Source organism: Callorhinchus milii, unplaced genomic scaffold (genome assembly GCF_018977255.1).
Source record: "Callorhinchus milii isolate IMCB2004 unplaced genomic scaffold, IMCB_Cmil_1.0 Scaffold33, whole genome shotgun sequence".
Lineage (NCBI taxonomy): Eukaryota > Metazoa > Chordata > Chondrichthyes > Chimaeriformes > Callorhinchidae > Callorhinchus > Callorhinchus milii.
Genome location: NW_024704774.1, coordinates 1,135,628 through 1,152,432, shown reverse-complemented (window position 1 = coordinate 1,152,432; position 16,805 = coordinate 1,135,628). Strand labels below are relative to the sequence as shown.

The 16,805-nt window shown below is 46.3% G+C and overlaps 1 protein-coding gene across 1 annotated transcript in view; it reads left to right on the top strand.

The window, feature by feature from the left end:
• Positions 1 to 16,805, top strand: part of LOC103171597 (guanylate-binding protein 1-like) — a 30,376-nt gene that overhangs the window by 11,253 nt on the left and 2,318 nt on the right. Inside the window, exons 6-14 of the mRNA XM_042345201.1 lie at positions 215 to 397; positions 1,883 to 2,160; positions 2,849 to 3,046; positions 3,599 to 3,698; positions 5,257 to 5,499; positions 5,992 to 6,132; positions 7,516 to 7,761; positions 10,304 to 10,549; positions 15,116 to 15,361. Coding sequence (XP_042201135.1) covers positions 215 to 397; positions 1,883 to 2,160; positions 2,849 to 3,046; positions 3,599 to 3,698; positions 5,257 to 5,499; positions 5,992 to 6,132; positions 7,516 to 7,761; positions 10,304 to 10,549; positions 15,116 to 15,361 — 1,881 coding nt within the window. The remainder of the gene's footprint in view (positions 1 to 214; positions 398 to 1,882; positions 2,161 to 2,848; positions 3,047 to 3,598; positions 3,699 to 5,256; positions 5,500 to 5,991; positions 6,133 to 7,515; positions 7,762 to 10,303; positions 10,550 to 15,115; positions 15,362 to 16,805) is intronic.

Genomic DNA, 16,805 nt, shown 5'->3' with positions numbered 1-16,805 from the left:
GTAGAAAATGCAAGGATTCATTATTTATCTATAGGCACCTTGTCAAATAATTTCACAAATTTAAATACCTCAATCAGGTCTCCGCTCACTCATGTCATCTCCAGAATATAATGCGTAGGCTTGACCAGGCTTTCCTGTTCGCCATATTCTCACATCCATGACAACATCTTAATAAATAGATCATATCTGAGAGGGATCTTTCTGCTTCCCCCAGATGTCAGCAAGAGAAACATCGAGCACAACCTTCCAAGAGAACGCATCATGAGTTACTTCCCCAATCGAAAATGCTTTGTGATGAACCCTGCCTCCAAGAAGCTCACCAGGACATTTCTGGATTATATGTACAGGATGGCACAGACAAAGAGAGACATACACGGCCGTGAAGTGACCGGGAAAAGTAAGTTTTATAAACTCTCAGATTTATATTCAAGATCCTCGGGCTAGTTGAAGAAATACTGGAGTCTTTTCTGATTTCAAAGTTATTGTGGAGTATACATTTGTTTCTCCAGATAATGACCCATGTGTTATAAGCTCACCCTGAGCTCTGCACCATGATTGCCTTGGAGTGAAGCTGGGTGACATTCATGCATGGCGCTGCCATGAGCTGCCGGCCTTCGTAATACAGCCAAGCAATAAAGCTTTGCCTCAGCCAAGGTGGACTTCAAATTTTATTTCACAAAATCAATTTGCCTTGCCAGTCACAAGCTTGTAAAGTCAGAGCCAACGTAGGAAATAGTTACGAAGTTCATCTGTAACCGCAGAGAAAGGGGTCAAATCTGAGAGGCATGCGCCTCCACTGGCTCCCCATCCCCCAGAGGATCGAATTCAAGATCCTCATTCTCACCTACAAGGCCATTCACGGCCTTACTCCCTCCTACTTTTCCGACCTACTAACCCACTGCTCAGCTGCCCGAAACCTCCGTTCTTTTGGCTCCAGTCTGCTCCAAACCCCCGCAATAACTGACCTACCATCGGTGGCCGGGCCTTCAGCCTCTCAGCCCCAAGGCTCTGGAACTCCATCCCTCAGTGCCTTCGCCTTGATTCTTCTCTTTCGTCCTTCAAGGCCGGTCTCAAGACTTTTTTCTTCAACCGTCCCCTCAGCTCCCCGCTCGACTCTCCAACGACTCGTCGCTCACGTCCTTCCCTCGCCTCACACTGATCGTTTCCCCCCTGCTCTGGACCCATCTGTCCAGCGCCTTGGAACGTCCTCTCGACGTGAAAGGCGCTCTATAAATTAAATCTTGTTGTTGTTGTTGTGATCAAACTTTGACAAAAACTGAGGACACATGGTCAAGCTGAATGATTTGGAAAGATATTTCCACATAATACTGTGGAAAAACTCGAGCGTCACTGCTTCAAGATCAATATAATTAATGTGAGTGAGAGTGATTGAAAAGTGCAGGAGGTATTGCTTCATGAAAGGCAGGTGGAAGTGTAGTACATAAGGCAAACACAGGCAGAGGAATATAAAAGTGTGAAGGTGTTCAGATAGATGTGTGGACTTCAGGAGCTAAGTGGTTAGAGCAATCGTCCCGCACTCGAGGGACCATGGTTCGATTCCCGGCACGGTGAAATGTTGGTCAAGTTGTCCTACGACACCTGCGTAAGTAGGAACCTGCATATAATCTGACAGTCACAGATGGGAAAAAAATAAACTAGAGAGTTCCAGTGGAGAACGAGAACCAGCAGAGTACATTAGGCAAAGATCGGATTTGAGGAGGGGATTTTAGTACTTGTCGGAATATCAGCAAATATTTATTGGGAAAGGGCAGGGAACGAGATAAGAGAACGTTAGCCTAATCCAGCAGATACATGATGGCGAGTGATAAAGGAGCGAATGATCTTCTATGCTGTAATCTCTAAAATCTCTCGTTACTTCCAGTGTTGGCTCCGATGGTGACCACCTATGTGACGATGATCGACAGTGTGCGGGTGCCGTGTCTTGAGAATGCAGTAACAACAATATCTCAGATTGAAAACACGGCTGCAGGGAGGGAAGCATTGGAATTTTACAAGGAAGCGATGAGTGAAGTAAAGCCACCGATACAATCTTTGGATGCGTTATCCACAGTGCACGAGCGGTGCCGGTCTGAAGCTCTCCAGGTGTTTCTGAAACGAAGTTTCAAGGATGAAGGTGACAAGTATCAGGCGGAACTAGAGGTGACATAACTTGATTATAGTGCAAACAAACGGTGGGCTTCACATTAGAGCAGGATGTCTCACCTTGCAGCACTCTCACCTATGATTCAGAAACCTGGGCTGGAGAAACTCGATTCTGTTTGCAAATATTGCCAGAGGATTTTTAATATCCACCTAAACAGAAAGTTGGCATCTCAATTTGCTCATGTAATCTTTAAAGCTCCCGCAGCTCTATTCAAAGAGAGAAGGGGGGTTCACTCTCACAACATCCTGGGTAAAAGTTCCCCCAGATAAAATTTGGTTACTCATTCAATGGTTGAAGTGAGTGAAACGTGAATAAGTGCAATTTCACTGCTGCATAGCCCCATAAAACGCACAGTCACAAATCTTGCATGATGTCCGTGAAGCGCTTTGGGACATCCTTTCCATTGAAAGGTTCTGTACCAAATTCAAGAATGATTATTATATTCAAGCCGCTATTTTTAATCTTATTATTCGATCACCTTGCTTTACGCATTATTCTACCCGCTTTTCCTACAATAAATTTAATTTATATAACACCCACTCTCTGTTCTTCACCTTTAATATCCCTCTGATTTGGCCTACATGTATTCTTTAGACAGAGCCTGGATGTAGTGTCTCAAGGACCTTAATTGTTTTTCCAGGTCATTAACACTCATAAACCATGGAATATTTTTTATATTTTTAGAGAAATATGGCCACGCTCTATGAGATTTTCCAGAAAAAGTTTGAGCTTTCTGAACGTGATCTGCTGGAGCTGCTTGAGCCCATAGAGAAAAGAATCATGGGAGCAGCATGCAACAGACCGGGAGGATATGCTGAGTTTGAGAATGATAAGGATGCACTGATCAGCAAACATCACAAGAATCCTGGAAAAGGACTCCAGGTCCGTCTTTATTTTTCTTTAGGGGGCTTGCACGATAGTTATGAAGTGAGAGTGGGGTTGGGAAGAGGATGGGATGAAGTTAATTGCTAAAAGATCACACGCCGATTGTGGAATCGATGAGGAAGACGACATGAAAACAGAGCTAACCGAAAGGTGGGAACGGCTTGGTCGGTAGCTATGCAGAGTTCGTTTGGAGGTGAGACCGTTTAGGGATTTCACTACAAAGGACAATGATCATGAATTTGATTTTCTGGAATCAAAATCACAGATCCTCACCGGCTCCACAGGTCCCAAATTGAGAGGGGATATAAGCTGTAGAGATCTAGATGGTCCGCAATTTGTGAAGAGAATAGCTCAGAGCCAAACAAGCGGACGGTAGGAATAATCAGTCATATGCCTGATAAATTCGAGGAAGAATGCTCTTTTTGGTTGAGGTGAGGCAGGGAGGACTGCACTTATGGGGAAAGCTGAATGTGTCAGATAATTATTACAAGTACTCCACCTATTCGTGAGCGTTGAGTATCACTGATGGATTGTGTAACCCTACCCCAGGCAAAAGACACTCACCAGGAGTTCCCGAAAAACAAGGAGCAGCATCAGATTGTCCAGCAAACTTCCATCACTTTGTCTGGGAAAGAAACGGCGCTCAGAGGTTCGTGATATCGGGCATCACAGTGGCTTGTTCAGAATGGTACAACACAGAGAAATTGGCATCTAAAATGTAAACTTAAATTAATTACATTTGTAGAGCGTCTTCCATACCGGGTGGACGTCACAACGCGCTGGATAATCAGGGATATGAATTCGAGCTGGATGTAGGAATCAAGAAGTTGGGAAGATAGACATAGTAAGTTGACCAGCGAGGGTAGAGGTTGACCAAAAGCGCGGTGAATGAGAATGAGCTTCAGATGTACCTTGAAGGAACAAATTTAGGGAGACAGACGGAGGAATTGTCGGATCGAAATCCAAAGAGTAGTAGGCAGAGTGTCTGAAAAACTAACCATCGATGGAGGGAGGAGGAGCAGGCCGGAGATGTGACATATGTGAGGTGATAGGTGAGGATTACCACTTCCCAAAAAATGGGATTCAAATCAGCCACTGATTATCAAATGGAGGAAAGAAACTTGCGAAACGTTTCGCCCTGCGCAAAAATCGAACCCAGTTTCTTTAGTTTATGAGGTGAGTGTTCTATCCAACACAACAGAGAACTTGCAGATTAGTGTGAGGATCTTGAAGTCAATTCACTCTGTGATGGGAACCAATGGATACTGGCGAGCATGGGTTCATTGCGGTAGGAAGATTAGTCCTACTGTATTATGAGTATGACTAACAAATGGGACAAATTATTGCTTTTGCGGGAGCAAGCATGAAAGCAGTGAGATGAATGGCCTTCTTCTGTGCCGTAAATTTATATAGCAATATGGTTCAGAAGACACAGAAAATTTGAGTACCAGAGGAAACAACAACATGGTTTATTTAGATAGCGCCCTCTACATCGGACGGCATCTCAGAGCGCTTCACAGAAAACGATCCCGGTATTGAACCAGGGGGAGGGTGAAGAATGTGTCCAAAGGAGCAGTCGAAATGAAAGGTGTTCAGCCGAGACCTGCTAATAGAAGAGAGGGGTTGATGCGAATGGAGTGAGGAAGGGAGCCCCAGAGCCTCGGGGCGTAGTGGCTGAAGGAACGGCCGCCAATGGTGGAGCTGAGGTTACGAGGTACAAGCAAGAGGACAAACCCGGTGGAACCAGGGCAACGGGCACTGTTGTAAGGAGAGAGGACAGATGAGAGGTAGTGGGTTGCATAGTAATGGAGGGATTTGAAGACAAGAGCGAAGACATTCAAGTCGATCTTCTCTGGGACAGGCAGCCGTTGCAGTCTGGTAAGGTCTGGGGTAATCTGGGAGCAGAGTAATGTTGAGAAACAAAGAGATTGCTTGATATAATCTCAGACAACCAGAGACGTAACAGATTCTATCAAATGATCCTACACCCTGCATTTGCCATCACTCCTATTCCTCGCCTTTCATTAAAACAAACGGCTGTACCCAATACACCAGGTGTGGTGTGCCAGAACTCTACAGATTCAGAGTGATACGTGTGGCTATGAAAGTTATGAAGTGGTGTTTGCCGGTCTCCTGTCTGACAGGTGGTCGCTGACTCACACTGCTGTGAAACTGATATCCACGCTGACTTCGCCTTTGTTCAACAGCCGAACCCAAGGAACCAGAACTGATGAAGGAAACTAGGGAAGAGGAATCTATTGCTCACCAGCTACTGACTGCAGAGCAGCGTTTGAGAGAGGAAAAGATCCAACATTTGGAAATGTCTCTAGACGAACAGAATAAGAAGAGAGTGGAGGAGCAGAAAGCATTGGCAAGTGAATTACAGGAGCAGCAACGTTTCCTGAGAGCAGAGAAAGATAAGACTGCAGCGATGCAGCGGCAGATGGAAGGTGAGTCTTGCATTGGAGACGAGTCAAGTGGATTGTGTTAATTAGGTTGCAGCGTGATTGAGCTCACTGGAGGCCTTAGGCCTTGGCTTATGAATCGAATCAATATGTTGTGCCGAGGGAAGTTCTTAATTTCATTCAATTCATAGTAAAAACATGACATTTGTATAGCGCCTTTCTAGTCGAGAGAATGTCCCCGTCGCTGGACAGTCAGGAATTTGTAATTTAGCTGAGAATCGGAATCGAGGAGGGCTTAGCGCCCAAACCAGCAACAAAAATATCTATTACCGGAGAGTAGGAGATAGAGACAGAAAACTCTCTGTCACTGTCTAAGACAAGCAGAGAAAAAGTCGACATTTTCTAGCACAAGATCAGATACACTCATCTTTCCCTGTAATGCCTGCTCTTTCATCACAAAACAGAGTTAGATACAATGCATATCTTTACAATCCTCTCACCATTCCTCCATTTTCCCACTGTTTCCTTAAAATACAGACCTGTACATAACAATCAAGATATCGTCTGAACAGATTGAGGAGCAACACAAATCCAATGCTAATAAACTGCAGGAGCAGGAAGATTCATTGAGAAAAGAGTTCCAGAAGGAAATTGCAGAATTGGAGAATCAGAAGGAAGGTGAGGGCTAACAGGATATCATGCCCCTTGAAGAGGTTAATACAAGTTGCTGATGAATTGAGATTAACGGCCCCTGACCTTGTCTTATCATTTGATCAATTATTTTGTGCCGAGAGAAAGGTGTATTTCATTCATTTGTACAGGGAAGAAACATACAGGAAAATGTAAAGTTGAAGAAACGGAAAATTAAAGATAGAGACAAGCGAATCTATATTCGTTTGGGTCCAAAAGTATGTGGACGAAAGGATGTAGCCCCTGATACCTCCAGTGCCTTTCTCCTACAATCGAATTCCTGCCTTTTCATATCAGCACAGAGGTATAGATAGTATTCAAGCTGAAGTCTGAACAGAGCTGCACACAGATCCCCATGAGTTGCCTTACCATAACTTTACAAATTACTCCCGGTCTGGTCTGACCTGAGTTGCCCAGAGTACTCCAGGTGTGTGACCAGATCTTTACACATTTCTTCAGTTATTGCGTGAGAGCGTTGTAAACCGTAATCCAAACTCCGGAATGTCGCCAGACGACGGCACTACCTCACCCCTCACGCTGCTGAAATTCTGGTCCAGGCCTTTATAACCTCAAGGCTGGACTATGGGAACTCTCTCCTCTCCGGCCTTCCCGCCACCTCCCTCCACAAGCTGCAGGTCATTCAGAACTCTGCAGCTCGTATACTGTCCCGCACCAGGCTTCGGGACCACATCACTCCCACCCTCGCTCGCCTCCACTGGCTCCCCATCACCCAGAGGATCGATTTCAGGATCCTCATCCTCACCGACAAGGCCATTCACGGCCTTGCTCCCTCCTACTTCTAAGACCTACTATCCCCCTACCTATCTGCCCGTACACTTCGTTCCTCTGGCTCCGGTCTGCTCCACATCCACCGCACCAACCGCCCTACCATCGACGGCCGAGCCTTCAGCCTCTCAGCCCCTTGGCTCTGGAACTCTATCCTCCAGTGCCTTCGCCTTGACTCCTCCCTATCCTCCTTCAAGGCTGGTCTCAAGACCGTTCTCTTTGACCGTGCCTTCAGATCCCCTCTCGACTCTCTAACCACTCCTCGCTCCCTCCCTTCCCTAACATCACCCTGACCATTTGCCCCAGCTCGGGTCCTGACCCTACTTTACAGCGCCTTGGAACGTCCTCCCGACGTGAAAGTCGCTCTATAAATGGAATCTTGGTGTTGTTGTTGATGATGTGAAGAGCTGTGTACATTACTCCAATTGTGGTATGACAGAACTGTACAGGTTATCGCTGATATTTTGGGCACTGAGCTTTGTGATGCCACATAGTGCATCCTGCTAATCTGAACTGGTGTTCGCTGCCTCACACTGTTTGAACACTGTTAGACACATTCACATTCCCCTTTTCCACCATTACCAGCTCAACTCAAGAGAATAGAACTGATGGAGAGCGCGAGGAAGGAGGATTCTCAGGCTTACCAACAGTTTATTCAGGAGAAGCGTCTGAGTGAGGAAAATATCCGTCTCCTGGGAGTGGCTCCGGAGGATGAGACGGAGAAGTTGCTGGAAGACAAGGGAGCCATGGATCGTAGACTGCAGAAGCAACAGCGTTCTCAGAGTCAAGAGTTCCAGGAGAATTCCGCAGGAAAGGAGCTTCAGATTAAAGGTGTGGCCTGTGTGTTGGGAGGAGGCCTGTATGGGAGGTCAGGGTTGTGGCATGCGTCGCGGCTGTGCGGTTGCTCGGAGCTGTGGGGGAGGTCGGGGCTGTGTGGGAAGACAGGGTGGAAGGAGAGCTGAGGCCTCTGGATGCATAACATGAGGAGGTAAAAATATTGACCAACAGTGGCAAATATTTAAGGGTGTAGTGCAAATTTCTCAGCGGTCGCATATTCCCCTGCGGAATAAGAGCATCGCAGTGAAACAATTTATCCGTAGCTAACTAGAGCAGTTAGAAAAGCATCAAATTAAAAGAAAAGGTTCACAAAACTGCCAAGAAAAGCGGCAAATTTGAAAATTGGGAGAGTTTTAGAAACCAGCAAAATAAAACTAAAAATCTCATTAAGAGCGAGAAGAAGTGTGAGGAAGGAGCTAGATAGGAACATTAAGTCTGACTGTTAAAATTTTTACAGATATATTAAGAGGAATAGGCTAGTGAGGGTAAATGTAGGGCTATTCAGTCAGAGACTGGGTAAGTTGTAATGGGGGACAAGGACATGGCAGAGTCCCTAAATGGGTACTTTGCATCTATCTTCTCCCTAGAAGACATACCAAGTCTGCCAACAATAGAGATGCATCAAAGGGATAAGTACAGCGAGCAACTGAGCGAAATTTTCATTCGTAGAGAATTGGTGCTAGGGAAACTGTTAGCACTGAAAAGTGACGAATCCCCTGGTCCGGATGGCTTCCCTCCCAGGGTATTAAAATAGGTATCTTATGAGATAGTGGAGGCCTTATGTTTGATCTTCGAAAATTGCTTAGATTCTGGAACAGCTCCCATGGATTGGAAGATCGCCAATGTCACACCACTATTTAAAAAAAGGTGGAAACGAAAAGATGGGGAACTATAGGCCAGTTCGTCTCACATCACTGATAGGAAAAAAATAGAATCACTGATTAAGGACGTAGCAGTGCGGTATTTAATGGAGCACAATATGATTAGGCCAAGTCAACATTACTTTACAAAAGCCAAGTCATGTTTGACAAATCTCTTGGAATTTTTGAGGATACTTCCAGTAAAAAGATGAGGATGAATCAGTGGATGTGGTCCATTTGGACTTCCAGAAGGCATTCGATAAGGTGCCGCATAAAAGGTTCTTCCAAAAGTTAAGGGCACATGGAATTGGGGGGATCATATTAACGTTGATTGGTGAATGGTTAACAGGTAGGATACAAAGAGAAGGGATAAACGGGTCCTTTTCAGATTGGCGGGATGTGAATAGTGGAATGCCACTAGGATCAGTCCTTGGGCCTCATCTACTTACCATTTACATCAACGATCTTGATGAGGACATCGAAGTTAATATATCTAAATTCTCGGATGACACAAAACTAGGAGGAAGTGTCAACAAAGAGGACGACATTAAAAAATGCAGCGAGACATAGATAGGTTAGGTGATTGGGCAGGTGGGTTGCAGATGAAGTATAACGTACGAAAGTGCGAAGTCATCGACCTTGGTAGCAAAAACAGCAGAGCGGGTTATTTTTTAGAACGGGAGAGATTGGAATGTGTTAGCCTCCAAGGGGATTTGGGTGTCCTTGTACACAAATCACAGAAAGTTAGTCTGCAGGTGCAGCAAGCAATGAGGAAAGCGAACGGTACATTACCATTCATTAATAAAGGATTAGAGTCTAAGGGTAGGGAAGTCTTGCTGCACTGTACAGGGCCCTAGTGAGACCACACCTGGAATATTGTGTCCAGTTTCGGTCTCCTCATTTAAGGAAGGATGTACTTGCCCTGGAGGGGGTGCCGCGTAGATTTACTAGATTAGTACCAGTGATGAAGTGGTTGAGTTATGAGGACAAGCTGACCAATTTGGGCCTATATTCTCAAGAATATAGAAGAATTAAAGAGGATCTTATGGAAACCCATAAGATCATCAAAGGGCATGGTAGCGTAGATAGTGCGTGATTGTTTACCTTGGTTGTAGAATTAAAAGCAGGGGTCACAATCTTAAAATCAGAGGCCAGCCCTTTCGCACTGAGTTGAGGAAGAACTTCTTCACTCAAGGGGTGGTGAATGTATGGAACTCACAAACCCAAAGGGCTGTTGACGCTCAGTTCTTGAACATATTCAAGACTGAAATAAATAGATTTCTTATTGCAAAAGGTATTAAGGGATATGGGGATAAGGCAGGGTCAGGTTCGATTAGAAGTTCAGCCATGATTGAATGGCGGGGCAGGCTCGAAGTGGCGAATGGCACATGATCCATCTCCGCTACCACCCCCATCTAACCATCTAACCAGATTTGTGCAAATTAATCCATCCTATTTTAACGAGAGCTGTACGCAGTACTCCAGATGTGTTCTGACCAGTGCTGTATGCAGTACACCAGGATTGGTGACACAAAGCTGTACTCTTTGAGGGTGAAGTCTGGAGCTCTCAACGTTGCGCTTTGATGATTCCAGCCTCCTGTGTGACTAACGTCCACTGCTGTACAAGTTTTGGTCACCAATACAATCACGTGACACCCCTTTCTGTCCCGTTTAAGCCCTACAGGAAAGGATCAACCTGCTGGTGAGACAGAGCGAGGATGGTTCTGAGGTCCACCAACAGCTGATTGAGGAGAAGCGTCTGAGAGAAGAAAAGATCCGACACTTGGAAGTGACACTGGATGAAGAAAGGAAGAATTCACGGGAGAACCATGAAGCAATGGCTGGCAAACTGCAGGAACAAAAACGTTCATTGAGACAAGAGTTCCAAGAGAAGTCTGCGGCAATGCAACAGGAAATCAGAGGTGAGTCCTGTAGGGAAAATGAAGCCTGGGGCCATTTGAAACCCATATATGCGATGATGCCTGTGGGAGTGTGTGGGGAGGAGGGTTATGTGGGCGGTGGGGCGGTCGGGAGGGGGGGTGGGGGTTAGGCCTGTGAGAGAGGTCATTTCTGTGGGCGAAATTAAGTCTGTTGCGGAGGGTATTTTTCAGGGTCATCCAGCTGGCTGTCATTTCGTCTTATTTCATTGCTTAATAATCTGTATCATGCCTGGCGACAAATGTGTTTCATTTGTAAATGTAGGAGTGTCACAGACAGCAAAAATAATGGTGCTAAGAGAGAAGGTTGGAAAAAATAGAAACAATTCCGTCCCATTCTGACCTGCTGGCACCCCTACCATCCTGCCTGCACTGTTCATTCACCCAGCACATAGCACAGAAATGACACTGGTTAAGGCCGCAAATGATATCTGTGACCTAGACTACTTCTGCCTCCACGTCATCCTCTTCTTCTGCTGCCTTCGACACCGTGCACCAATAAATCCTCCTCCACAACCTCGCCTCCCATCTGAAACTACAACATTCTGTAGCTGAATCGACTGGGTTTTAACTTCCATATCGTCTCCAATTTTTCTAGGGTAACAGTTATTCTTCCAGCCCCCGCACATCCTCCTGTGATTTTCTTCAGGTTTCTGTTCTCAGTTCCCTCCTCTTTAGCTTCCAAATAACCCCCTTGGTGACATCAGCCGCAGACAAGTTGTCAACTTCCACATGTGTGGGGATGACAACGAAATCTTTCTGACATAATGTCCTGGATGAGAGGCAACTTTCCACAGCTGAAGGTCAGCAAGACCGAGGGAGTCCAGATTGGTGCGCGCTGCGTCTCCGCCACTCGGATACTGGCAGCATCAGCGTGCATTAATGTAGACTTCATCTCGCAACGACAGTCTGGAAACTGGTTATCTTTTTCGATCAACAAATCTCGTTTCTCTTCCATATCCTTGTCAAGACTCGTTCTGCTTTCTCCCACCTCCGCAGCAATGCCCGACTACGCAACTTCCTTAACCATTAGGCCACTGATACCGAACTGCACGCTTCCGTCACCTCAAGGCACCACTGCAGCAACTCCATACTTTTTGGCCTCCTCAATTATTCGCTCCACAACCAGCAGATTATCTAGAGACAGCCGCTCCAGTCTTCTACCGCACCCAACTCCTTCACCCCATCATGCCGAGCATCGACCGGCACCAAAAGCTTCCCGTACTTCAGATAATTGACTTCAAAATGCTCGGGCTTATATTCTTTTCCCTCCCTGGTCTTGCGCCATCCTACCTTTCTGAAATGCTGACACCCTGACAAACTGATTAGGCTCAGCTTTCAGCCTTCTCCGGCCTGCTTCATGTCTCCCACCTGAGCGACGCACTCATCGCTGGCGGAAGATGTAGCCTCTTCGCCCCCAAATTTGGCACTATCCCACGGTCTCTTTTAATTGCTCTTCCCCTTACCTCGTTCAAGGCAACGCATGAATGAAGACACATCGTACCTTCAGCTGCCCTCTTGCAATTCTGCCCTTTCTCATCCAAACTCTCCGATTCCAAGCTCGGAACCTGATCCATAATTTTTTGGCATCTATTGACGTAATTCGGACGTGAAAGGCGCTTTTCAAGTGGAATTTTGTTGTTCTTGTTCACAGTTTACAGAGCGTATATAACTGTGCCTGCCAAATGCTCCATCACAATCCTCTCCATCATCTGCACTTTTTATCAGAATAGTGCTGCAAATATTAATGCAGATGTGTCTGACCAGATTTGTTCACATTACCCCATATGCATTTTAGCGAGAGCTGTACGCACTACTCCAGATGTCTTTGACCAGTGTTGTACGCAGTACACCAGGATTGCTGACACAAAGATGTACTGATTATGGGTGAAGTCTGGAGCTCTCAACGTTGCGCTTTGATGATTCCAGCCTCCTGTGTGACTAACGTCCACTGCTGTACAAGTTTTGGTCACCAACACAATCACGTGACACCCCTTGTTGTCCCGTTTAAGCCCTACAGGAAAGGATCAACCAGCTGGTGAGACAGAGCGAGGATGATTCTGAGGTCCACCAACAGCTGAATGAGGAGAAGCGTCTGAGAGAAGAAAAGATCCGACACTTGGAAGTGACACTGGATGAAGAAAGGAAGAATTCACGGGACAACCATGAAGCAATGGCTCGTAAACTACAGGAACAAAAACGTTCATTGAGACAAGAGTTCCAAGAGAAGTCTGCGGCAATGAAGCAGGAAATCAAAGGTGGGTCCTGTGGGGAAAATGAAGCCTGGGGCCAGTTGAATCCGATATATGCGGTGATGCCTGTCGGTGTGTGTGGGGAGGAGGGGTGTGTGGCGGGGTGGAAGGGGGGGGGGGGGGGGGTCAGCCTGTGAGGGAGGTCATTTCTGTGGGCGAGATTAAATCCGTTGCGGAGAGTATTTTACAGGGTCATCCAGCTGGCTGTCATTTCATCTTATTTCATTGCTTAGTAATCTGTATCATGCCTAGCGAAAAATGTGTTTCATTTGTAAATGTAGGAAGGTCACAGTCAGCAAAAAATGATGGTGATCAGAGAGAAGGTTGGAAAAAATAGAAACAATTCCGTCCCCTTCTGACCTGCTGGCACCCCTACCATCCTGCCTGCACTGTTCATTCGCCCAGCACGTAGCACAGAAATTACACTGGTTAAGGCCACAAATGATATCTGTGACCTAGACTACATCTGCCTCCACGTCATCCTCTTCTTCTGCTGCCTTCGACACCGTGCACCAATAAATCCTCCTCCACAACCTCGCCTCCCATCTGAAACTACAACATTCTGTACTTGAATCGATTGGGTTTTAACTTCCATATCGTCTCCAATCTTTCTAGGGTAACCGTTATTCTTCCAGCCCCCGCACATTCTCGTGTGGTTTTCCTCGGGTTTCTAATAATAATAATAATCCTTGCATTTGATATAGCGCTTTTAACGTCAGGAAGACGTCCCAAAGCGCTTCACAGAACACACTGTAAAGTGAATTGACGGTATATTTGTGGGCGAACGCGTCAGCCAATTGCGCTCAGCAATGTCCCACAAACAGTCGTAGATTGAAAACGACCAATTTAATTATTGCTTTGGGTTTTTGGAGGGATTATTATTAGGCTTCTGTCCTCAGTTCCCTCCTCTATAGCTTCCAAATAAACCACTTGCTGACATCATCCGCAGACAAGTGGTCAACTTCCACATGTTTGGGGATGACACGTAAATCTTTCTGACAAAATGTCCTGGCTGAGAGGGAACTTTCCACAGCTGATGGTCAGCAAGACTGAGGGAATCCTGATAGGCTCGCGCTGCGTCTCCGCACCTCGGATACTGGCAGCATCAGGGTGCATTAATGTAGACTTCATCTCGCAAAGACAGTGTGGAAACGGGTTATCTTTTTCGATCAACAAATCTCGTTTCACCACCATATTCTTGTCAAGACGTGAAAAGCGCTATATCAAATGGAAGGATTATTATTATTATTAATACTCGTTCTGCCGTTTCCCACCTCCGCACCGATGCCCGATTGCGGCACTTCCTTAACCGTTAGACCACTGATTCCGAACTGCAAGCTTCCGTCACCTCAACTCACCACTGCAGCAACTCCATACTTTTCGGCCAACCCAATTATTCGCTCCACAAGCAGCAGATTATTTACAAAATGCCGCTCCTCTCTTCTCCCGCACCCAGCTCCTTCACCCCATCATGCCGAGCGTCACCCGGCACCAAAAGCGTCCCGTACTTCAGAGAATTGACTTCAAAATGCTCGGGCTTATATTCTTTTCCCTCCCTGGTCTTGCGCCCTCCTACCTTTCTGAAATGCTGACACCCTGACAAACTGATTAGGCTCAGCTTTCAGCCTTCTCCGGCCTGCTTCATGTCTCCCAGCCGAGCGACCCACTCATCGCAGGCGGAAGATGTAGCCTCTTCGCCCCCAAATTTGGCACTATCCCACGGTCTCTTTTAGTTGCTCTTTCCCTTACCTCGTTCAAGGCAACGCATGAATGAAGACACATCGTACCTTCAGCTGCCCTCTTGCAATTCTGCAATTCTTTCTCATCCAAACGCTCCCATCCCAGGCTCGGGACCTGATCCATAATTTTTTAGCACATTTTAACGTACTTCCGACGAGAAAGGCGCTTTTCAAGTGGAATTTTGTTGTTCTTGTTCACAGTCAACAGAGTTTATATAACTGTGTCTGCCAAATGCTGCATCACAATCCTGTCCATCATCTTATCTTTTTATTATAAGAGTGCTGCAATTATTAATGCAGATGTGTCTGACCAGATTTGTGCACATTACCCCAAATGTATTTTGGCGAGAGCTGTACGCAGTACTCCAGATGTGGTCTGTCCAGAGCTGTACCCTGTACTCCAGGAGTGGTGGCACACAGCAGTACTGATTGCGGGTGACGTCTGTAGCTCTCAATGTTGCGCTTTGATTATTACAGCCTCCAGTGTGGCTAATGTTCGCTGCCTCACATGTTTTGGTCATCAATAGAATCACTAGACACCCCTTGTTGTCCCGTTCAAGACCTACAGGAAAGGTTCAGCCTGCTGGTGAGACAGAGCGAGGAAGATACTGACATCCACGAACAGATGATAGAGGAGAAACGTGTAAGAGAAGAAAAGATCCGACACTTGGTGTTGGCTCTGGAGGAAGAAAGGAGAAAATCGAAGGAGGACCATGAAGCCATGGCTCTAAAACTGCATGAGCAACAATGTTCATTTGATCAAGAGTTCCAGCAGAAGTCTGCAGCGATGGAGCAAGAAATCAGAGGTGAGTCCTTTGGGAAAAATGAAAACGGATGCCTATAGGGGCGGAGAGGACTGTGGGAGTGGAAAGAACTGTGAGGCAGGTGATTTCTATGCGCGAGATTAGGTCTGTTGCGGAAGGAAATACCATTTCAAGGGTTTTTCAGCTGGCAAATATTTGATCTTATCGTATTGCTTAGGAATTTGTAACATGCCTAGCGAAAAAATGTGTTTCATTTGTAAATGTGGGAAGGTCACAGAATGCAAAGAGATAATGGTGATCAGAGACAAGGTTGGAAAAAATAGAAACAATTCTCTACCCTTCTGACCTGCTGACACTCCTATCATCCTGCCTGCACCGTTCACGTTCATTCGTCCAGCTCAGAGCACGGAAACTGCACTGGTTAAGGCCACAAATCGTATGTGGTCCATTCGTGACCAGGGCTACATCTGCCTCCACGTCCTCCTCTACATCTGCTGCTTTCGACACCGTTCACCATTTCCACCGTCATCCACAATCTCGCCTTCGTGAATCGAATGGGTCTTAACTTCCACATCGTGTCTAACTTTTCTATGCCAACAGTCCTTCTTCCATCGCCCGCACATTCTCGTGTGGTTCTCCACAGGTTTCTGACGTCGGTTCCCTCCTCTTTAACTTGCAAATGGTCCGCCTTGGTGACAGCATCCATAGACATGGGGAAACTTCCACACGTTGGCGGATGACACCGAAATCTGTCAATCATAATGTCCCAGATGAGAGATGTCTTTCTAGAGCTGAATGTCTACAAGAACAAGTCCATCCCCATTGCGCTCCGTCAGCGCCTATTCACCTCATGCTCTGGCAGCATCAACATCCACAGATGCACATTTCCTCTGACCAAGACAATCAGTCAACTAGTCGTTTTTCTCGACATTCAAATGTACTTTCTCTTCCATTTCCGTACTGTGATCCGCTCTACCTTCACATAACTACGCAACATTGCGTGACTCCGCCACTGCCTCCGTCGATATGATCCCATCACCCCATCCTCGCCTGGCTCCACTGGCTCCTATCGCTCAGATAATAGCATTCAAAATATCTATCCACACGCTCAAGGCCATCCATGGCCTTGCGCCCGGTTACGTCTCTGACCTGCTGATCCCTGATCAAACTGTCTGCACCCTGCTTTCAGCAGTTTCGGCAAATTTGTTACGTCCTACTCGATCTAACCTACCATCGGTGGCCAGAATTTCAGGCTCTCTGACCCCACTCTTTCTGAATCTCTGCCACAATCTGTTCGCTTTGCTCCTGCCCTTGCTTTGCTCAAGGTATTACTGAAGAATCCTCTTTTCCTACGTGCCTTCAGCCATCCTTCTATCTCTCTGGCCTACCTCATCCCAACCCTGCCAGCCCTAAGCTCGGGTGCTGATCCCCAACTGTTGAGCATCTAGTGACGTCCTTTAAATCTGAAAGCTGCTTGACAAAAGTC